Raw genomic sequence first — 22,343 nt, forward strand, 5'->3', positions numbered from 1 at the left:
TGTGATTCATACCTGGGCTCCTGCCAGAGCGGGGTTGACGACGCTCGGGGCGAGCCCAACAGCGGGCGAGCCAGGTGGCGAGGAAGCCCAGCGCTGGCAGAGAACGGCCCCTGTTCTCCGGAGCCGGGAAGCCCCGCCAGGGGGCCGATCGCCCCCGAACGGCGGGGAGGGCTGCCCGCTGGTGGCAGTCTGTCTGGGCTGTGCCTCCGCTACAGGTTGAGACGTGCGAAGAACTTGACTTTTGCTTGTTGGTTTTTGCAGACACCCTTGGAGTTTCCTAACTGTGAAAGGAAATCCCTCTTCTTCCGTCGAAGACCACATTGAATATCACGGTAATAAATAGTTGGCAAGAGGCCGTATCCCCGCCGGCGTCCCCCTGAACATGGGGCCCTTTCCGAACCCCCCTCTTCCCTCCGAGCATCGTGGAGCCCCCTTCAACACCCATCGTCCCGAACGTGTCACGCCAAAGTGGCAAAAGCCGATCACGGAGATAATATTTAACATATTTGCAAAGAGGTGGTCGCTGACTTAATTCGAAACGAGTGACCTGGGACAGGCGGGAGCTGGGACAATCCAGCAGAGATAGTCTTTGGAGCTAAAAAGAGTCTATGGATGGGCCTTTACCACCCAGGGGGGGCCTCCTCTGCCCGGAGAAGTCTGCAGAAGGCACTGTTCTAATCTTAGACGGGAATTCACGTGAGAAATTACGAGCCTCCGAGATACAGATTTGCCGGAACACTGGAATCAAGCTTTTATTTGTTTTTTTTTTTTATTTAAAAAAAAAAATTTTTTTTTAATGTTTATTTATTTTTGAGACAGAGAGAGACAGAGCATGAGCAGGGGAGGGGCAGAGAGAAAGGAAGACACAGAATCTGAAACAGGCTCCAGGCTCCGAGCCGTCAGCACAGAGCCGTCAGCACAGAGCCGTCAGCACAGAGCCATCAGCACAGAGCCCAACACGGGGCTCGAACTCACGAACTGTGAGATCATGACCTGAGCCTAAGTCAGACGCTTAACCGACTGAGCCACCCAGGCGCCCCAAGCTTTTATCTGTTTCAATGCTTATTTACTTGTGAGCGAGAGCTCACGCGCAAAACAGGCTCAGCGCTGGCAGCAGAGAGCCTAACACGGGGCTCAAGCTCACGAACCGCGAGGTCATCCCCTGGAGATGAAAACCCTGGGCTGACTGAGCCACCCAGGCGCCCCTCCAAAAGTCGACTCTTAAAACAGAATCACGAGAAGGGACAGTAGACATAATCTGCCGTCTGCTTCCCAAGTAGAAACATTGGCCTGAAACTTTTTTTTTTTTTTTTTAAAGAAATAGCTCAGGATCCGTGGGCGTAGGGGGCTTTCTCTGCCTCGGAATCACAGCGCTCAGAATCCAGGGGGGGGGGGTCTGGTCTCTCCCGCAGGGCACCGCGGCTCCGCTGCTGCCCGGGTGTTCAAAGTATTCCGGACGGAGCACGGCGAGCATTTCAACGTTTCTTCATCCAGCGAGTGGGTTCAAGGTGAGGACTTTGGGGCCCCCAGGACAAAACCCAACAGTGGCCAGGACTTCCTGTCTTGGCAAAGCAAGCGTGCTTCTCTTGCGGCCGCAAGGCCACCGGATGGCCGTAAATTAAATTTGCAACGGACGGAAAGCTGTCACTAATGAATCGGTCCAGGGCGGCCGGTAGCCCAGAGGGACACCCTCCCTCTTGAATTCTCTCTGTGCCAAGCGGTAGCACTGGACGGGAGACAGCCGGGGCGGGACAGGGGTGCAGAGAGCACCCCTCGGTGCCCCAGGTAGTGGGCTGATGACAGAGCCCGTCTTCGTCCTCGGGGCGCCTGGGGCCACGCCGAGCGGGACGTGCCCTGGCCGGCCCTTCCTGCCCGACCCTGCCCTTTGCTTTCTGTCTAGACGTGGAATGGACGGGGTGGTTCGACCACGACAAAGTGCCGCAGACTAAAGGCGGGGAGAAAATTTCAGACCTCCGGGCGGCTCACCCGGGAAAAATCTGCAACCGCCCCATCGATATACAGGTACCGAGCTCAAAATGATGGGACGGTTTTGAAGAGGAGCCTGCAGCTGACAGACTTTCTTGCCATTTGAGTTGGGGGCGGGGGGGGATCCTCAGGGCTGTCCCAGGACACTGGTAAGCCGGAGAGCCCTGTTCCCGTTAGAGAGGCTCCTGTCTGCTTCGGGCCGGCTGGCCGGGGAGCTCCCACGCGAGCACCCCGGATTCTCTCCTGGATTCTAGTCTCCCCTTCCCTTGCCTCCTCCTGAGCCTGCACCCGCAGCCGTGGCTGAGAGCGCCCGGCGTGGGGCTGGGGCCTCTCCTTCAGTCTTCCCGCAGAGTTGACCTCCTTTGGGCCCTGGGGTGCACAGGATCCAGTGGGATTTGGGGTGCAGGCTGAACCCAGCCCGGGTGGAGAGCACACCCACCGCCCTGGGCTCCACTGAGCTGAATACAAGCCCGCGATGGGAGAACGGACAGCGTTTGCTCAGCAGTTTCGCTTGGAGTTCCTCCACCCCGAGGGGACCCTGAGCTGCTCCTTCCCCACGGCAGGTGCCCGTCAAGTGACGTAGGGCCCCCGTTTCCTCCCAGGCAACAGTGCAGATGATCGTCGTTCCCCCGCGCGATCATTCTGTCGATTTAATGCAACGATACGTGAAGTGCCCGTAAATTGTATTATTTCACAATTATTTTATTTCATTATCGTGGTAATACTGTTAATTATTTTACAATCGCTAATTACCGGCCTTAGCTTTTTGCAAGGAGCAGGCAAGTCTGCGACTCCTGCTTCTGTGGGGGAGCTGGACGCCCCCCCCACCCCGCCCCCCAAGATCATGGGCGTGAGTATGTCACTGGCAGGAAAGGGCTGAGTTAAATGACGCCTGAGCTCACTGCTACGTGGCTCTTTGAAGCCAAGGAGGACAGATACCTGCTGTGTTCAAACTAGTGTTTCCTGAAAAGCCCCCCCCCCTCCCCCGCCACCCTATTATTAAGTAGGCTGACTATACTTCGCCTCCCCTGTTTCCCCAGCCCTGGTCCCTTTGGTCTCTGTGCCAAAGAGGACAACGGCTGTGGCCTTGCTCTAAATTGCCTGCCCCTGATGACGGCCACAGTCCTGATGCAGACACACCCGGGCTCCGGGACGAGCCCCAGCTGGCAGGGATCACGACCTCCTCTGAGCCCGCTCCCTGAACCCTCCACCTGGCCTTGAAGCCGCCCGCCCGCCCGTGCCCATCCCCGAGACCCCACTGTGTGCCAAGCCCTGGGCCGGGAGGCGGGCAGAGCCCGGCTCCTTGCCCTCCCCGGAGCCCGGGGTCCAGCGGGAGGAGACGGTCGCAGGGCGGCTCGCCCGAGGGCAGCAGCGGGAGGTGGGGGGAAGCACGGGCTCGGTGTGGGTTCGAATTTCGGCTCTGCTGCGCGCTGGCTTGGCTCGCCCCGGGGAGGTCACAGCCTCTCTGGGTGTCCGCCTTGGTGCCCGTAAAGCCAGAGCCCTCCTGGCTTGCCCAGGAGGAGGAAGGAGGTCGTGCGCGCCAGATTTTCCCGGCCCCCCCCCCCCCCCCGCTTCCATGATGCGGAACCACGTGGGGCGCCAAGAGTTTGGACAGAGCCCGTCCTCCGGAGCGCACAGCTGCAGGGCTGGTGTGCAGGTCGTGAGGGGCTCCGGAAAAAGTGCCGTGTCACCGTGGAGAGGCCGTAACGGCTCAGCCAGCGGCCGGCGGGGCCGTCAGTGGTTTGGACCCCGAGGACCCGAGGACCCCAGGCGGGGCGCCCGTCCATCCTGCGAGTTCGCGCCGTTCTCCTAGTCACAAGACCGTTTTCTTGCCACCGAAGTGACACTCGGTCCCTGGAAGAAAAGTCTCGGGCCGCAGCAAACAGCATCTGCAGCAGGGGCACTCTGAGGCTTGGGGCAATACGTGTATAGCATGAATCATCACCCTCCTTTGTACGAAAAGAAAGATGATTTTGCCCTGTAATTTCCGTGCCGTTTCCAGGCCACTACGCTGGACGGCGCTAACCTCACCGCCGAGGTTGTCCACAAAAAGGGCCAGGATTACAGGTTTGCGTGCTACGACCGGGGCCGCCCCTGCCACGGCTACCGCGTGCGGTTCCTCTGCGGGAAGCCTGGTAAGCAGCTTGCCGGGGACCGGGGTGTGGCTGGGTCGGCCGCCTCTGCGCGTGGCGGTGACACGGGGCCACTGCCGAGCTCGCCGTGGGGAGCGCGTCTGTGACACGGGAGCCGGGGGACAGTCCTGGGAGCTGGCAGCAGCCGGCAGAGCCCCGCCCTGCCCGAATGCCTTTCAGGAAGGGGAAGGGCCTGGTCCAAGAAAGCCAGGGCTCGGGGGACAGAGCCGACCTCCCTGCACACCCCCCCCCCCCCCCCCCCCCCCGCAGAGGCACGAGCTCGCGGCCTCTGGGTGCTGTTATTTTAAACCCGGATCCCGAGGTGCCTGTTAGGAGGGCCTGGAAATGGTCGGCCGGTCCTTGGCCCTGTCCAGAAGGCAGTCGTTAGGGACGAGAGTTCTCCCGGGGGGTGGGGCGGAGGGCTTACGGCTACTGTAAATACTAGTTGAAGGGAACTATATTTGTGGTGCAGCTTGAGCAGAGTGGGTGTGGTGAGGGACCGCATTTAACTCTAGCGAAGGAGCCGGTGGAAAATTCCCCTGGCAGGGCTAATGAACGGCTCTTTTCTGGTAAGGTTTTGTTGACTTCAAAAACCTGTACCAAGCCTGGGATGGGCTGAGCCTGGCGATTTGGGTTTGGATAGGCAAACCTAGCATTTATTTAGGGAGGGGAAGGGGGGAGGCGGGAGGTCAAAAGTTCGCCAAGGACCGAGGGCCGTTTCTCAGTCCCTCCCGCTTGGGGTTCCAGTGAGACCCAGACTCACCGTCACCATCGACACCAACGTGAACAGCACCATCCTGAACCTGGAGGACGACGTGCGGTCGTGGAAGCCCGGAGACACGCTGGTCGTCGCCAGCACCGATTACTCCATGTACCAGGCAGAAGAGTTCCAGGTGCTTCCCTGCAGAGCCTGTGCCTCCAACCAGGTCAAGGTGGCAGGTAAGACCCTCGCTAGCCCCCCCCCCCCAGGCCGAGCGGACCTATTAGGCTTAAAGTTGTCGGAAAGCAGGGGAAATCTGTATCAGTCAGCCACCGCCATGATAATGCCGCGTAACAAAACAGACCCGAACCTCTGTGGCGAGCGCTTATCTCTTACTCCCGCATCTGCAGCTTGTCGAGGGTTCAGCTTCCCTGGACCGAGCGTGGCTCCAGGGGGCCAGCGGGGTTCAGGTCGGCTCTCACCTGACTGACTGAGAGTCACCCGCGACTCTCACTCTTACCAGGACATTGTCTTCCCGTTGGGGAGGGGACAGACACACAAGGGGACTCAGGGCCTGGGCTCAGGACTGGCCTGTTCTCACAGCCACATTCCACCGGACAAAGCAAGTAACACAGTCAAGCTCAACACGGAAGGGCGGGTCGGCCTGCGTCTCCCGCCAAGGATGAGGGAAGGGGGTGAATACTTGTTAGGCCATGATGCGACCTACCGCAGTTTTAAATCCTTTCCGTCTGTAGCTTCTGGGTCTTCCTTATTCTTCTCCTAAACGTAGATTTAGTGGTGCTGCAATGTATATCATGTGAGGTACCTGGAGTCTCAGACGGTTGGGGTTAAAGGGACAGTCCAGGTCAATCGTTATTAGTGGAGAGAGTTCCGTATCCATCCACGAGGGTGCTTTGGTCACAAGCAACGGAATCCAACTTGACTGTCGCGAGCAAAAAAGGAATTTTCCGGGAGGCCGTTGAGCTTAGACAAGCGAGGGAGGAGCTGGAGAGCCCAGGTGCACAAGGACGAGGGGCAGGGGCCGCTTCGGGGGTCTGGGTAGCGGGAGCGAGCGGGAAGCGTCCTCGGGGCATCGCTGTCCGAGAGCGCCGTGCACGGTCCCTGGACACGGTGCTCAGGCCACCTTCCGGGGAGAGAGCAGACGGGCTGGGGGCTTGTGTGCCGCACCCCCCCTCCCCCGCCCCCCGTGGTGCACCCTCACCGGCCCCCCTCTGGGACTACTGAATGGAGAGCGGCTCCCTCCCTGAAGGAAAGGCCCCCCTGAGCGTTAGGCCCTGGTCTTTGCCGGGCGACTCCTGTGTCCCCAGGGCCAGTACACGTGCACGGGTCCCCTGGGACGTCAGGTGTCCTCCTGGACTGTCGGTGACAGTGGCACTGAGACGGTTTGAGCTGATGTCAACTGCTCAATGTGCGGTGACGTGTGCCTCCGGGGTGGCACTTGTGGTTCTAAGAGGGTGAAAAGCCCGTGACGCCCGTGCCTGCACGGAGGTCGACGGAGGAGCGCCCGGCAGAGACCAGCCCACGTCTGCACCCCTGTGTCGCGCACCCCGAGGCTCGGGGGCAGAGGTCCCGATGGGGGAGCTGTGAGCGCCGAGAGGCCCAGAGAGCCGAGGGCCACGCGGTGTCAGGGCACGCGGGCCTCGCCCGACGGTGCGGCTTGGGCACGGGTGCCGGAGAGCGGCCCCGCTGGGCAGCGTTTGGCCAACAGGCCCGGCTGCTTCCTGAGGCTCCTTAGGGCTGGACACAGAGTGGGATGGGGCTGCCCTGGGCCCCGAGCACCCAGGGAGGACAGAAGAGGCTGGAGCCCCTGGGGACCCTCCTCACTCCCTCGGCGTAGCACGGCCTTGCCTGTATTTCCACCAGGCCCCCACCCCTCCCCCCCTTCCCAGCCCCCACCCCCTTAACGTTATTAGGCTCCCGTGAACCCTGCACTTGGCTCAGGAGCATTGGGCGCTTACCTGAGGACAGCGCCCCCTGGTGGGCAGCGTCAGAAAAGCCCCAGGTAGTTGGGGGCAGGGGGCGTGTCCGTCCGTCTGTCTGTCTCGTGGAGGCTCACGTTTCTCCCGTTCAGCCCCGAGCCCGTTCTCTGCCTCCCCGTCCCCCACTGGCATGAAGCAAAGGCCCACCCGCCCCGTCTTTTCCAAAACCGTGCCCCCAACAGTGACGTCTCAGGGTCCCCCCAGGGCTGGTTGCAGGGAGGGACACAGCCTTCCTGGGCCCTCTGTCCTCGCTGCCCCCAGATTCCAAGAAACAGGCTTCTGTGCACACGAAGGGCTTTCTGACAGGAAACAGATGAGCATCACAGAGTCACGAAACTGTGACTCATCTGCAAACGCTGTTTCAGTCCTGCCGTCCGCCGCGTGGATGCCCACACCTCCTGACACGGCGGCTGGAAACCTGAGACCTTCTCCACCTCCGTTCCCACACCCCGGCTTTTCCTTGCACCCCCTCCCCACCCCGCGCGCGCACCTCTAAACGGTACCGCTGTCCGCTGGCGTCGCCCCCTCTTGTGTCCCGTGATTGCCGAGCACGCGACGAGAGCCATCTTGTTCACTCCTCGCGGTGACCCCACAAGGTGGCGGCCACCATCTCTCCGGGACAGAGGAGGACACTCAGGTTCAGGGAAATCGAACGGCCGGCCTCCTGCTTTCCATCGCAGGCACCAGCCACACGAAGCTGTTCACATCTCATTAAAATTAAAGTGGAAAATTGTACCAATCCGTCACCCCAGCCAGATCCCGCCTGTCCAGTAGCCGCGGGCGGCCGGTGGCTGGCCTACTGGATGCGTGCAACGGAGCATGTCTGTCACCTCGGGGGGCTCTAGCGGGCGAGCTGGTGTCTGTGCGGGCGGCCGGAGCCGGGACTCAAACCCCGAGCTCTCTGGCTCCAAAGGCTCCCTGTTCTACTCCGTCCCCCTCCTCGGAGGCCCCCGTCCCCAGGGCCTCCACTCGATGACTGGCCCGTAGGAGGGACCTGGGGACTCCGTGGCTTAGATCTCCTCCAGCCCGAGCCCCTCCCCCAGACGCACCGGGCCCTGCTGGGTCTGAGCCTCAAGTGCACCTGCCTGTCTCTGCCACTGGAAGGGCCTCGATGCCTTTCCTCTCTGGACCCCCGAGTGTCCAGGTGGGAGCCCAGCCTGCAGAGAGAGCTCGGGCTGTGGAGCCAGGGCACCTGCAGAGCCCCCCGCCGCTTTCCCCAGCCCCCCACCCCTCACCTGTGCCCGTGGCCCTCCTGGGTTATTTGGGACAATCTGGCTCAGCCATATCTGCTTTCTCTGGTTGGCCCTCACACATCAGCGGTGGGAGGAGCAAAGGAGGGGTGAGGCTGGGTGGGAGGGTCTGCAGACAGGACGGGGGGTGGGGGTGGGTGGGAAAGCAGGGCCTGGGAGTGGTCTGTGAACACAGCAGCAGGACAGATAAACTGTGTGGTTCTGTAAAGGCCCTGATGGCTTCCGCAAAGGTCCTGACGGGTCCTGTAAAGGTCCTGATGGGCTCTGTAAAGGTCCTGACGGGTCCTGTAAAGGTCCTGATGGGCTCTGTAAAGGTCCTGACGGGTCCTGTAAAGGTCCTGATGGGCTCTGTAAAGGTCCTGACAGGTTCCACAAAGGTCCTGACGGGTCCTGTAAAGGTCTTGTAAAGGTCCTGATGGGCTCTGTAAAGGTCCTGACAGGTCCTGTAAAGGTCCTGATGGGCTCTGTAAAGGTCCTGACAGGTCCTGTAAAGGTCCTGACAGGTTCCACAAAGGTCCTGATGGGTCCTGTAAAGGTCCTAACAGGTCCTACAAAGGTCCTGATGGGTCCTGTAAAGGTCCTGATGGGTCCTCTAAAGGTCCTGACAGGTCCTGCAAAGGTCCTGGTGGATTCTTTAAAGGTCCTGACAGGTCCTGTAAAGGGCCCACGGTGCAGAAGGGGCAGCCGAAGTGAAGCGTTCCTGCCCTGTGCCCCCCTGGCCCCCGCTGCAGGTGTTGGGTAGACACAGGCCCTCCGCATCCCTCGAGGCCGTTCCCTCACCCTGCGATCCCCCCCATGGAACAAAGAAAAATGCCCCACCTGGAGGTGAGGCAGTGGCGGGAGCCCCAGACTCCAGTCTTCCCTGAGGATGACGCGGGCCACAGCCACACGTGCCACTTGGGCCACACCAGCCCCTGCCACGTGCCAGGCACTGTGTTGAGCTCACTCCATGGATTAACTCAGTTAACAAGCACGGTTACCTTGGAGACGCGTGCGGTTCGTATCTTCTGGAAGGAGAGCCCGAGGTCCCCGGAGCGAAAGTGCTGTGCTCGGGGACTCACAGCTATCACCTGAGTCCCCATCTGACACGGGCAGCCTGGCTGCATCGCCACCAGCCGTGTTGGAGAGGAGGGCGGATCCCTGGGGAGGCCCTCTGAGCCCCCCACCAGAGCGGACGCCCCTGGTCAGCACACACGGGTTCCGCTGGTCCCCGCCCGTAGTTGAGGGGGACACTGGGCCCCCAGATGCACACGCTGTGAGGGGTGGCTGGGCGTCTGGGGATGTGTGTCTGCAGGGGGAGGCCTGGTGTCCTGGCCTGGCCGGCATGGCGGGAACCCCGGGGAGCGAAGGCGCGTGTGGGGGATGGTGGGAGGGCTGGGCAGAGAAGGAGCCGTCGGGGCGGGATCGGGAAGCACGGAGCCCCCGTGACTGGCTGGCAGGACCCAGCCTGCACGCTCCCTTCGACCTCTCCCGTCACGTGTTCCGCCCCGGGAAGCGAGTGCCACGTGCCTCCCGGGACCCGGCCCGTCGGGCGGGCACTCGTGTGGGCAGGTTCCTGGGCGCCTCTGAGCCGCCTCCAGTGCCCCGGCGGGCCAGCCTTCCTTCTGTCCTCCGGGGACAGGCCGAGGTGTGGCCTCGCTTGGTGGAGGGGACCCATGAAGCTTCTGCGGGGGCTGCTGGCGAAGCCGCCCACGGGGGTGGCCGCTGGTAAAGAAAAGAAGGTCCGCGTCCAGCGTGCTCAGAGACACGAGCCAGACAGACCAGGGGCCTTGGCATCAATTCTTGTAGTGGCCGCTGGCCTTCGGGCGTTTAAAGCTGGCGGGCACGTGAGGCCCCTTCCTCGCTGGCCGGGAGCAGCTTCCTGCCCAGCGCCCCCGGCGGGTCACCCAGAACCCCGCGCAAAGCTCTTTGCGCAGGAGACTCTTCCCCGCCACCTGCCCGGAAGGCCCCGCCCCTGGCATGCTTGTGAAGGTCACGGGCCGACCGGCAGGAGACCGGACCAGCCAGGGACGAAGGAGAGGCTTCCAGTCAGCACAGAGCCCGAAACGGGGCTCGACCCCGCGAACTGTGAGGTCACGACCCGAGCCGAAGGCGGCTCCATCACAGCCCCAGCCTTTGCGCGCGGGGCTCAGCCGTGTCGTGGGATGACATGTGTGCCCGTCGCTCGAGCCGGGGCCGCAGGGACGGCGTGTGCCCTGCGGTGCGGGCCGGGAATCCCCACGAGAGGTTGTGCCCCGTAACCGTGTCCCCGAATGGAGGAGACACCTGCTGGCCGGGTCAGCCGTCCCAGTGACGAGCCACGTTTAGAGGCAGGCCAAGATGTCTTTATGCCACGGAAGAATCTGGGACTGGGTGGGGGCAGATTTGGGGCCGGGAGACAGTTCCAAGGTTCCGGGGTCCTGTCGCTCTGCACCTTCCTGGGGTGCACCTGCCCCACCCCCGGGGGAGCAGGAGGTGGAGGAGGCTGGAGGGGAGTAAGTGAGTCGGACTGGACCAGTGGAGTGGTGCTGGGAGCTGGCACCCTCGCCCAGGGACTCGCGGCGGCATGAGGGGACCGACCTTAGCTACAGGGGCATCCGAGTGGTGCAGAAAGGTCTTTTGATAGTATTTTTAAGGGTAGGAGGCCTGGATGAGTTTGGAGACAGAACCTAAGGCACCCACACTAGGCAAGAGAAGAAGTTACTGGAATCCAGGCCCCTGAGACTGTGGGAGGGGTGGGGCTGGGGTCGGCATACAGGGGAGAGAGGACGTGTCCTTCCTTCCTTCCTTCCTTCCTTCCTTCCTTCCTTCCTTCGGGCGGCCAGGACACGCCCACATTCCAGGGCTGGGGGCGGAGCCAGAGCCGGGGCGGCCAGGACACGCCCACATTCCAGGGCTGGGGGCGGAGCCAGAGCCGGGGCTGGTATGACAGCCGCCCTCAGGGAGGCTGGGACACGTGGGTCTCCCGGGGAGCACATGGGGAGCTACATCCGACAGACCCCAGGAGGGACCGATGCCGGGAGACAAATGCCATCTCTGCATGGCCTTCGTTCTTCTATAAAATGGGACCGGGTTGGGGGACCACGGGGACCTCCGAGCACACGGGGCGCGGTGATACACGAGCGGCAGCCGTGGGGCCTGAAGCACAGGCCTCTGATCCCCCGCCCCCCTCTCCGCCCTAGGGAAGCCCCTGTACCTGCACATCGGGGAGGAGATCGACGGTGTGGACATGCGGGCGGAGGTCGGGCTCCTGAGCCGGAACATCGTGGTGATGGGGGAGATGGAGGACAGGTGTTACCCCTACAGCAACCACATCTGCAGCTTCTTTGACTTCGATACCTTTGGGGGCCACATCAAGGTGAGGGTCCTCGCGGCCGGGAGGATTCGCACGATGCCAGCCTGGCCGGGACCCTGGCCGGGCCGGGCCGGGGAGCAGAAGGCAGGACCGGCGGGGGAGAGACCAGAGCTGTGCTGTCCCAGCCGTCAACACTCGGCCACAAGACAGATGAGCCCGCCCCCCAGTCACACGGCACACCGCGCTCCCTGCCTTCACGGCTTCCGACCCTCAGCCACTGTGCTCGTTCTCTTTCTTCGGTGTCCCCCCCCCACCCCAAGGGCTCCCCGGAAGAACGGGCATTTGACTCACACAGCCCCACTTGCCACAGATCCATGCAAGTTCAGGAAGAGTGGGGGGAGAAGTGCAGGGTCTGGCGCGAAGCTTGCCCGCGAGCATTCCGGGCAGAGACGGAGATCCTGGCTGCCAAGTCCTCCCCCGGCAATAAGTCGAAACGGCTGTCGGTTCTCGGAGCTCGTGCTTGCCTGGCATTGAGCCCAAAGAGGACGTTCGTCGGCATCCCTGTGTACGGGGCCCTTACCCGGCACCTTGGGTACCGTTGGACGCCCAGAAGCTCCGTGTGTGGCCGCTGTTGTCAGTGACTTAGGGTCACTGACGTAGAGCTTCGCGAAGCTACGATCGCGTGTCATCAGGATAAGGTTTTTCGGTGACCCCACTGCGCGCCAGAGGAAAGCTTCCAGACCTCCCCACCGGAGCCCCACCGGCTCCAACGTGGCAGCGTCATGCTGTGAAGCCACGTGTTCCCCCAGGGGCTCCCAGCGTCCCCGGGCCCTGCTCGTTCAACGCGAGGTCACGGTAAACCTCCAGAAGCAGGTGCACCTACGCCCCTGTCGGGTTCTGGGGAGGAAGGGGGCAGGGGTTGCAGGAACGTCCTCAGCCGAGAACTGTTTCCAGCTCCCTGCCACGTGGCCCAAACCAGACCTCGGAGGCATTGCCAACAGAGCCCTCCAGGGCGGCCCTACCAGAGCCGCGTTGCGGGTGACGCCTGCCTTGGGGACAGTGGTTGGCGAGTCCCGAAGGTCACCCTACTCTAGTGGCAGAGGGCTGGGCCCCACTGTTGACGGGAGGCGTTTCTGGAGCGTGCTTTCGCGGACGTGCACGGTGTAGCCAGCACCTGGGGCACCCCGAGCCCCGTACACGCTCCCGGAGTCACGGGCTGATGGGGACTTGGGCTCAGCGTCCCCTTCCTCTCACCTGGAGACCGTGGGCCAGGCCACAGGCTCCTTCTGCCCCATAGCCCGCCCTACCCCGGATTCCCATCCTCCTGGCGGGGGGGAGGGCTCATGCCAGCCTCCCCCCGCCCCCGGTTATCTCGGGGATCCCCGTTCCTCGTGACCCTCAGGGACCTAGGAGTGACCTAGGGGGACCTAGGTCCTTCCCCCGGGGAAGTTCACTGCCTGGTAACATCCCTGTGTTCCTCGCGGAGCCTCGGCCCCCCGGGGGATGAGAAGGGCCATTTGCAGATCGGACCTTTGATTTGCTTCGTGGCCGAGGCAGGGCTTGGCCCGGCCCTTTGCGTGTGCGGGACGTGGCGGCAGCGAGGAGCCGGGGGCGCCTCCCAGACCGTTCCGGCCCTCGGCTCCCCTCTTCCAGTTCGCGCTGGGCTTCAAGGCGGCCCACCTGGAGGGCGTGGAGCTGAAGCACATGGGACAGCAGCTGGTGGGGCAGTACCCCATTCACTTCCACCTGGCGGGCGACGTGGACGGACGGGGAGGCTACGACCCGCCCACCTACGTCCGGGAGCTCTCCATCCACCACACGTTCTCGCGCTGCGTCACCGTGCACGGCTCCAACGGCCTGCTGGTAAGTACCTCCTTCCCGGGGAAGAGGAGCCTCCGTCACCTCCCCGCCCTCGAGTCCCCTTCCCCCGGGCCGTCGGCACTGGAAGGACGTCCGGATCTGGTCGTTTCCCCTGGGGATTGAACCATCCTTGCCTCACAGTTGAGCATGGTGCCAGTTGAGAGCAGGTCTCCAGCCAAAACGGAAAGAGGGAACAGAGCTGTGCCTTTGCCAAAGGGCGCCGGGCTGCAGGGGGGGTGAGTTGGCGGCGGTCCCGGGGAATCCCGGCCCCTCGGTGCCGCGTTAGAGCGGCGGGCCATCTGGGGACCTTTCCGCGGCACGACGGGTCTGCCAGGGCCGGCAAGGGGGTCATGCCAAGACTCCACGCCGTGGCCTCTGCCCCCCACGCTCGTGGCGGCCGCAACAGACCTTTCCCCTGTGGCACCGGGCGTCCTTCAGCGCGAGCTCCGCCGGGAGGCACGGCTTCGTGAGCAGAGTGTGCATCAGGCTTGTCCCGATTCGCACAGCCGATTTTTACACTAAGTTGTTCTTCTTTAAATGAACTTAACTTGGGGGGCGCCCGGGGGGGCTCGGCTCAGTCAAAATCGGACTCTTCATTTTGTCACAAGTCACATTCTAATGGTTTGTGGGGTCGAGCCCCCAGTCAGGCTCTGTGCTGAGTGTGGAGCCTGCTTGGGATTCTCTCTCTCTCTGCCTCTGCCTCTCTCTCTGTGCTTCTCAAAAAAACGAAAGAAAGAAAGAAAGAAAGAAAGAAAGAAAGAAAGAAAGAAAGAAAGAAAAGAAAGAAAAGAGAAAAAGGAAGAAAGGAAGGAAGGGAGGAAGAGAAGGAAGGAAAGGAAGGAAGGAAGAGAAGGAAGAAAGAAAAGAAAGGAAAGGAAGGAAGGAAGGAAGGAAGGAAGGAAAAAAAAGAAAAAAGAAAAAAGAAAAAAGAAAAAGGAAGGGAGGAAGAGAAGGAAGGAAGGAAGAAAGAGAAGGAAGAAAGAAAAGAAAGAAAAGAAAGAAAGAAAGAAAGAAAGAAAGAAAGAAAGAAAGAAAGAAAGAAAAGATAAAGAACTCAACTTTTATCCTCTAGAAATTCTAAGACCTGGACGTTACAAGCTGGCATTCTGCAAGCTGAATCCAGATTGTGTTTTGTTTGGCTTAAATAGTGTTTAAAGAAACATTGGGATTAGTTTCCATCATTTAAAAATTAAGAGGTTTCACATAGAAATCTGGATTCTTGGCTTCTCTTGAAAAGTGGTCTTGGGGGGCGCCTGCGTGGCTGGGTCGGTTAAGCGTCCGACGTCGGCTCGGGTCGTGGTCTCACGGTTCGTGGGTTCGAGCCCCGCGTCGGGCTCTGTGCTGATGGCTCAGAGCCTGGAGCCTGCTTCGGATTCTGTGTCTCCCTCCCTCTCTCTCTCTCTCTCTCTCTGCCCCTCCCCTGCATGCTTTTGTTTCTCTCTCCAAAAATAAAACGTTCAAAAATTTTTAGTTTCAAAAAGCAATTGCATTTGAAAAGAGAAAAAAAAAAAAAAAAAGTGGTCTGGGTAGGCAGGTGGGACCCACACTCCAGCACGGCACAAGGGCCTGGGGCAGGGCCACAGCTGAGCCGGGCCTGCATCTGAGGGCTCCCCTGTGTCCCCCACTCCCTAGCACATCACAGCAAACGCCCCAGGCCGGTGCCACTCGACCCATGGCCCATTGGCCCCCAAAGCCCCCCGAGTTTGCAGCCCTGCTCGAAGCCCGACGTGATGGACCTCCGCACCGGGCAGGGGAGGGGTGAGGCCGTCCGCGTGCTGCTGGTGAAGCCGCTGCCAGTCTGCTCGGTGCGCTCCTATGTTCTGAGCGGTGCCTGCTGCCTCAGGTGCTCGGATTTGAAAACCCACTGAGAAACGGGGGGACGGCATGGGCCGCGGGGCCCGGTCTGGAAGCCTCGGGTTCTAGGGCTTAGTCCCCAGGGTATAAGCCGTGGCACCCCGTTCCCTCCTCAGCCGGGTGGGGAAGTCGCAGCAAACACAGGCACGGGTGCCACAGGGGACCTCCCGGCCGGGGCTCCCGTGGAAGCTGACCGGGGGCCGGGGCTGATCCTCCCCGGCGGGAGGGGAGGGGTTGTGCTGAACGTGAACTTTTTTCCGGCTCAAGGAAGAGGGAAGGGGGGCGTCTTCTGGCTGAAGCAGAAAGAGAGTAGGATTTACAAGGGGAAACCATCAGGGAAGCAGCACGAGGCACCGGACAAGCTCGGGCTCTGGGTTTTCATCGGCTCCTGGCACTTGCGAGTCGTGCGGCCTGGGCCAGTCACCGTACCTCTCCGTGCCTCTGTTTCCTCCTCTGGAAAACGGGGAGGCGGGCAGGACCCGTCCCACGCGGTGGTTGTAAGGAGGGAGCCAAGGACGCGGGGCGTGGGGCACACACTCGGCCCCGGAACAGCGTCTGGTCCGTGCCGTCCGCCCGCGCGGTTTGCCGACCGGACCCCACGCGGCCAGTCGGAGACGGTCCCTCGCGGGTGGTGACTGAGCTCAGAAGCTGTGGGAACCGGGACGGCGCAGAATTAGTTGAGAAGGGGAACAGGCCCGAGTGTGAGGCCCTTTGCTTGATTAGAGCGTTTGTTCTGAAGTTTCGTCCTTAAACTCAGTGTAAATTCACCCCTGCTTCCCGTTCCTGGACAGAAAGGTACTAAGATTCCCAGAGGCCCTGTAACTACAGATCTGGGCTGAGTGGGAGCTGTTCTCAAGCTCGGGGCAGTCACACGCACACGCGTAGCGTGGACATTTCACACATACACACGCACACGCCATGTAGCGTGGACGTGCGGCTGTGCAGGGCCTGACAAACACCTCTCGTGGTTTCTCAGTTAGAAAATAAGAACGAAGGGGGCGCCTGGTGGCTCAGTTAAGCGTCGGACTCTCGGTTTTGGCTCAGGTCACGATCTCACGGCTCATGAGTTCAGGCTCTGTGCTGACAGCGCGGGGCCTGCTTGGGACTCTCTCTCCCTCCCTCTCTGCCCCTCCCCTGCTCGCTATCTCTCTCTCTCTCTCAAAAAATACATACATAAACACAAACAATTTTTTTAAAAAGACGACAAGAATGAGAGGATGTGGCCATCTTGGTCACAAGAGACCCGGAGCCCGGGTCTCGGCCGACACAGGCAGTGGTGGGGGACGCAGGGCCAGCAGCGGTGAGGGGGCGGAGGCCTCGGCAGGCAGCCGCGGGGCGAGCGGCCCAAGCAGGGATGCAGGCGGGGAGCTGCCCCCGCGGCAGAGAAGGCTTTCTGGAGCCAGAGCCGCGGACAGCCCCTCGGAGGCAGGAGACCCTGCGGTCCTGCCCCGCGGCCGTCCTTCCGTCTGCCCCCCGGGGACGCCGGCCACCAGACTGGGAGGCAGCAGCCGTCAGCCCCCCGGGTGCCATCCGGAGCCACGGACCCGTGTGGCCCTTCCACGGTGAAACCGAATCGCCGTGGCTCAAACCCGGACGAAGCGCAGGCCTCTGACTCCCTGAGCCCTTCCCGTTCCTCCCCCCGAGGGGGGCTGGGGTTTGGGAGCCGCACCGCGTCGTCGGAAGGGGGCCGGACCCTCTCCGTCGGCATTTTACGTTCGCTCGCTTCGTCTCGGCGTGAGCGGTTTACCGTGTGGGCGAGGCCGGTGCTCAGGGGAAGGCCGTCCTGCAAGGTGTCCGCACGCGGGGTACCTGGGGGCCTGCGGGGGGCTCCCACCGCGTCCTCGTGTGTGTTTCTGAGCTCCGGGGCAGGACACGGGGGACCCCCCCACCTTTCCTTCGTGGAAACAATGAATGTCTTCCAGTAGTTTTGAGGAAGGTAGAAAAGACGCCCATATGGATTCTGTTCGTCCCCCCACCGCCCCCCGACTCCCCTGTTTTTGGGGCAAAGAGTGGGGGTGGGGAAGAAAATCTGTCCTTCCCCACCTCGTCCCCTGCTCACAATGTGTCGTCGTTGGTGTAAATGCCTCCAGGAGCAGCCGGGACGCCCCCGGCTTGGGTCTGCTGGCCGTGCCCCGTGCCGCCCCCCCCAAGCCCTCCAGCCTTAGGGACACGCCATCCCGTGTCCTTCTGCCGATGGCCGGGGCACCCCTGGACGCCCCTGGCAGGAGCCCCCTGCCCTGTGTCCCCACCTCAGCTCTGGGACTCACGGGCGAGCGTGCGTGTCTCCTGGTTTCCCCTCTCCCCGGTTTCTCGAGTTCATAGTCTCAGTCGCTTCTTGAACTTGGCTGCTCCTGAGCCCACGTGAGGAACCCTTGCTTGCTTCCCCCACGAGTTTCCTGGCCGGGGCTTCTGCTGACGGGTCGGGGACGAGGGAGGGCCGCCCCACCCACCGGTCAGCGCAGGAAGCAACCGGAAGCGGGCCACGGCCGCTGTCCTTGCCTCCCGCTCCGGGCCTCGGTCCTTTCCTGGCGAGGCGGACGGAGGGCGACGGGGCCCTGCCTCCTTCCCGGCTTCGTGCGCGTGTCCCGACGCTCCTTACGACACTGCGAAGCAAGTTACCGCCGACACCGGGCCTCTTTTCTCCGGTGGCTCAAAAACACACACGATTAGCGGTGGAAGCCTGGGAATCCCGGTCTTTCTTTTAATATGATCGTATTTGCCGCAAGTTTCTCACTACGACGAACTGTGTCACACGTACCCGGGACGGCGGCATCAGCAGGGCCGGTTTCCACTCGCGTCTCCTTGTCTCCGACGGCCGCTTCTTTCTCTTGCTGTAGGCAGGCGGCTTTGCCCGGGGACGCGCCTCCTTGTACCCGTTTTCCCAGCTTCCTTCCCGGCGCCTCCCTCTGCTGTAACGCCAGACGGCAGATTAAATGGTCATTTTTACTGAAGCCGCCCCTGAGGGCTGAGAAATTTTGGTGAAGCCCCACCTAACAATGGTTGAAGACTTTAAAAAGGGCTTTCAGGAATCCCTCTCAGGACTGGCAACCGTCAACAGGGGTGATGTCCAGGAGAAGGAAGGAATGGGTGTAGTTGGTAGAAGAGAATACTGCGGAAGGGGGCGCCCGGGGGGCTCGGTCGGTTGAGCGTCCGGCTCCGGCTCAGGTCACGATCTCGCGGTTCGTGAGTTCGAGCCCCGCGTCGGGCTCTGGGCTGACGGCTCGGAGCCTGGAGCCTGTTTCCGATTCTGTGTCTCCTCTCTCTCCGCCCCTCCCCCCACTCACGCTCTGTCCCTCTCTGTCTCAGAAATACGTAAACGTTACTGGATTAGAGTGCGCAGGGACGTGGCGCCCTCCTGCAAATCTGAACGCGTGTGTTTGCACGTGCGGCTCCAGCCTCCCGATTTTTCTACCTGTCTGCCCGTCTTCTGTCTCCAGTTCTGTGTATGTCACGGTGTAAATATCTAATCCTGGGAAATGCTCTAAGGCAGACTGATCGTAGACCCAGGAGCCAGAAGGCTCCGGGAGGCACCTGTCACACCAGGGGCTCCCGGGCCGGGCGCAGCAAGTCTGTGGCGGAAACTCGTGCCTTCTACTCCCCACCCAGCACCTGCTTCCCCCGTCCCGTGCTGTCGCCTGGACCACCCACGCCACCCTCACCGCCCTCCCCCTGCCACCCCGATAAGGAGAAAGAAACGCAACACGGGATGGGGGGGGTTTTTTCTGCCTGGGGTGCAGACAGCCGATTAGCACACAGGTTATAGGGTCAGGCAGATGGAGAACCGGGTCTCAGTTCTGTCCCTGAAGGGAAAGTGGCTTTGGGCAACTCTCTGCCTCAGTGTCATTGGGTGAGAGGGAATGATGTTCTCGTAAGAATTAAGTGAGATACTGTCTGTAAGATACCTGACACCCAAAAAATAGTCCTTGTCCCTCCTTTCGACGGGGACTTTTCTCTCCGTGGCGCACCTCAAGGGGCTTGGAGGGAGTTCTCCCTGGGGCACTGGTCAGGATTAGAATGTCCCTGACCCACCATTCACTTCCTTCAGAGAAAGGCCACGCAAGGTGTGATCAGACGGTGGGGCAGGCGGGGGCTTACGATTTTGGAAGAGCCTCGGGTGGGAGGCAGGGGGCCTGTGTCCAAGCGGAGCTCCAGCCCGAGGTTCATGAGCCCCTGGGAGCCGCCGCCCCCCCCCCCCCCGCCCCTTCCCTGGGCATCTTGCCCTCCTTGCCAAGTTGAGGCCCGGAACTTGCTCTGAGATGCCTCCCAGCTCCTTGCCTCTTCCTCCCGTCCTTGTCTTTCCAGGCTATTTATAACACGCTTTCAGAGCTCACTGGGAGGAGAGGAAGCAGTCCCACTGGATGACTTTGGTGTTTACAAAATGCTCATTGAGGGACCGAATGGGATTCAAGACCACGCCCTTGCCAGTGGCCAGAGTTTAGGGACGGACGCTTGAGGGAACAGAGCTCGCCTGGAACAGGGCGGATCCTCCCCTTTGGGGTGAATGGACACAATTAGAAAACCGGGGTTCCAGCCCTGACCTTGAGCACGTGGGTCTTGTGACCTTGGGCAAATCACTTGACTTCCCAGAGCCTCACTTTCCCTACCTCTAAAAACACAACAAAGCCAAGAACTGCAAACAGTGATCATAGAATCGTGCCAGGTTTCAGCAAGACTAAAAGGACACAAAGGGTCCCCGTTCCGGAAGCTTCTAGAGCATGTTTGCCTAAAAATGGTAATGGGCAGGCTTTGTCAATGACTTGGGAGGGAGTTGGGGTATTTAGCCTCGATCTGTGCATCCCAGTCAGGCCAGTTTTGTCACACACACGCACACACACACACACACACACACCAGTGCAATATTGGCAATGAGCCTGGAGACATTTAAAAAATTTTTTGTTAATGTTTATTTATTTTTGAGAGACAGAGACAGAGTGTGAGCAGGGGAGAGGCAGAGAGAGAGGGAGACACAGAATCCGAAGCAGGCTCCGGGCTCCGCGCTGTCAGCACAGAGCCCGACGCGGGGCTCGAACCCACAGACTGAGAGATTGTGACCCGAGCCGAAGTCGGAGGCTCAACCGACCGGGCCGCCCAGGCGCCCCTGTTGTCACTCTGAGGAGGTGCTGTCGGCATCGGGGGCGGAGGCCAGGGTTGCTGCTAAACATCCGACCAAGTACGGGCCGGCCCCTCGAACTGTGCCCGGTACTGCGGGGGGAGCTGTGTCTGGATGGTGTGTGGATGTTCCGGGCCGGGCCTGGCGCTAGGTACTTAACAGGTGTGAGTGGAACGGTCCTAGGGAGGCAGGAGCGTCCTCGTCGGGTGACGCCACTGGGCGGTCAGGCCCCAGGGTTGGGGGTGAGGCCGGCAGGTATCGGTTAAGAAGAACGAGGTGCTTCTCGCCGCCCTGGGGGTCCCACCGTGGACAGGCTGCCTGGTGAGGTGGTGAGCGTCCCGTCTCTGGGGCATTCGAGGGGGAGCACAGAGCCCGTCTGCCAGAGATGCTTGTGAGCGACTGGCGCCGGGCAGGGAGCTGGGGCTCAGGCCCACCTGAGGATCTCTTGGTTCCGAGACTGATATGTTAGCGGGGTTCAGGCCCAGAAGGGGCCTCCGAGATGGCAGAGCTGGAATGGCTCATCTGCGGCGGGCAAGGGGACCGGGGGCCGGGGGCCTGTGTGACAGATGCCCTGGGACCATCCCGGCTCTCTCGGGGCCTGAGAACGGCCTTCCCGCTCCTCCTCCCCCCCGCGCCCCTCGCCCCCCGCTGACTCCGGGATTCCAAGATGGGTTCTGACGAGCTGGGGTTTGCACGCTTTTCTGGTTCTTGGCCCTCGAGTCTGCAGATGTCGCGGGCTGTGCCTCCTGGGCTGTGAGGCTGGCTCGGGCCCCCGGGTGAGGGCACGGCCTGGCCTGGCTCTCGGGCTGCCTCCCGGGGACGCTCCCCCTACCTTCCTGTGCCGGACCTCGCCTGCCGTCCTTGTGGGCCGGGGGCCCGCCGCGCTCTCGCCAGGGCGGGTTCACGTGACCTGTCCCTGCCTCCTCCTGGACGCACTTCTGACACCCTGTCCCCTCCCGCCCCGCGGAGCCTCGGCCGCAGCACCTCCAGCGGGAAGGGGCTTCGAAGTCGCCGTTCGTCCCTCCCCCTCCCCACGCCTCCCCTGCTCCCAGCGGGACCGGCCGTACGGCTGGCGGCGTCTCACGTGTGCCTGATGAGCAGCTGGACGCTGGGCGACGTGTCCCCTCCTGTCTTGGCCCCTGCAGGTCAAGGACGTGGTGGGCTATAACTCCCTGGGCCACTGCTTCTTCACGGAGGACGGGCCGGAGGAACGCAACACCTTTGACCACTGTCTGGGCCTCCTGGTCAAGTCTGGAACCCTCCTCCCCTCCGACCGGGACAGCAAGATGTGCAGGATGATCACGGAAGACTCGTACCCGGGCTACGTCCCCAAGCCCCGGCAGGACTGCAAGTGAGTGGCTTCGTCTCCAGGCCACACGCACCCCCCCCTCCCGCCCCGCCCCAGGCGGCCTCTGACCTCTGCACCCTGGGGCTTCTGGGAAGCTTGCACCTGCCAGCCCTTCACCACCTGGTGCCTTCAGCCTCGCGGCCAGAGGGCGCAGGGGGTGCAGAGGGCGCAGGGGTCAGCGGGTGCAGAGGGCAGGGCGTGCTGTACCTCCCCAGCTCGCCTCACGTCCATCAGAGAACCTCTGTTCTTGTCCTCCGGCTTCTGCCGACGTCACACGGTGCTCCCGTGAGAGGGCGTGTGGCCGTGGGCACCGGCAGACGGGGGTTCCCGTGTGACCCGCCCGCCGGTGCGGGGTCTCCCCCTTAGTAACGGCCCCTCTCCCGGGCACTCGTGACCTCTGATCTGCCTCTGCCCCACGGGGCCATGGCCCCCTGGAAATTCTGAGCACGTGAGGCGCTTAGATGTACCGCACTCGAACGAGAAAAGCGAGTCTCATCGTAAATTAAGGATTCCTCGAGTGTCTGACGAGGGGGGCAGGAGCTGGCCGCCAGTCACGTGACCCCGCGCGATCTCCGTTCCCCCCCCCCCCCCCTGCAGCGCAGTGTCCACCTTCTGGATGGCCAACCCCAACAACAACCTCATCAACTGTGCGGCCGCGGGCTCCGAGGTGAGCGCAAGGGGTCCCGGGCCGGGCAGAAGGGAAGGTGGGGGGCTGGGAGGCGGCGGCGGCCGGGGATGAGCCCGGAGTGTGGGTTCGGGGCCCCAGCTCAGGCTCCGCTGGGGCGGAGACGTAAAAACCAGACTGGCGGCCGACGGACTTGCTTTTGAC

The 22,343-nt window shown here is 62.1% G+C and overlaps 1 protein-coding gene across 4 annotated transcripts in view; it reads left to right on the forward strand.

Annotated features, from left to right (window-relative positions):
- Window positions 1-22,343, forward strand: part of CEMIP (cell migration inducing hyaluronidase 1) — a 129,067-nt gene that overhangs the window by 87,127 nt on the left and 19,597 nt on the right. For all 4 annotated transcript variants that reach the window (XM_078449086.2, XM_078449088.2, XM_078449087.2 and 1 more), the window contains 9 exons: window positions 262-332; window positions 1,413-1,508; window positions 1,901-2,022; window positions 3,989-4,121; window positions 4,866-5,057; window positions 11,230-11,405; window positions 12,996-13,205; window positions 21,312-21,517; window positions 22,112-22,181. In XM_078449086.2, the coding sequence (XP_078305212.2) occupies window positions 262-332; window positions 1,413-1,508; window positions 1,901-2,022; window positions 3,989-4,121; window positions 4,866-5,057; window positions 11,230-11,405; window positions 12,996-13,205; window positions 21,312-21,517; window positions 22,112-22,181 (1,276 nt within the window). The remainder of the gene's footprint in view (window positions 1-261; window positions 333-1,412; window positions 1,509-1,900; window positions 2,023-3,988; window positions 4,122-4,865; window positions 5,058-11,229; window positions 11,406-12,995; window positions 13,206-21,311; window positions 21,518-22,111; window positions 22,182-22,343) is intronic.

Source organism: Panthera onca, chromosome B3 (genome assembly GCF_046562875.1).
Source record: "Panthera onca isolate mPanOnc1 chromosome B3, mPanOnc1 haplotype 2, whole genome shotgun sequence".
Taxonomy (NCBI): Eukaryota; Metazoa; Chordata; class Mammalia; order Carnivora; family Felidae; genus Panthera; species Panthera onca.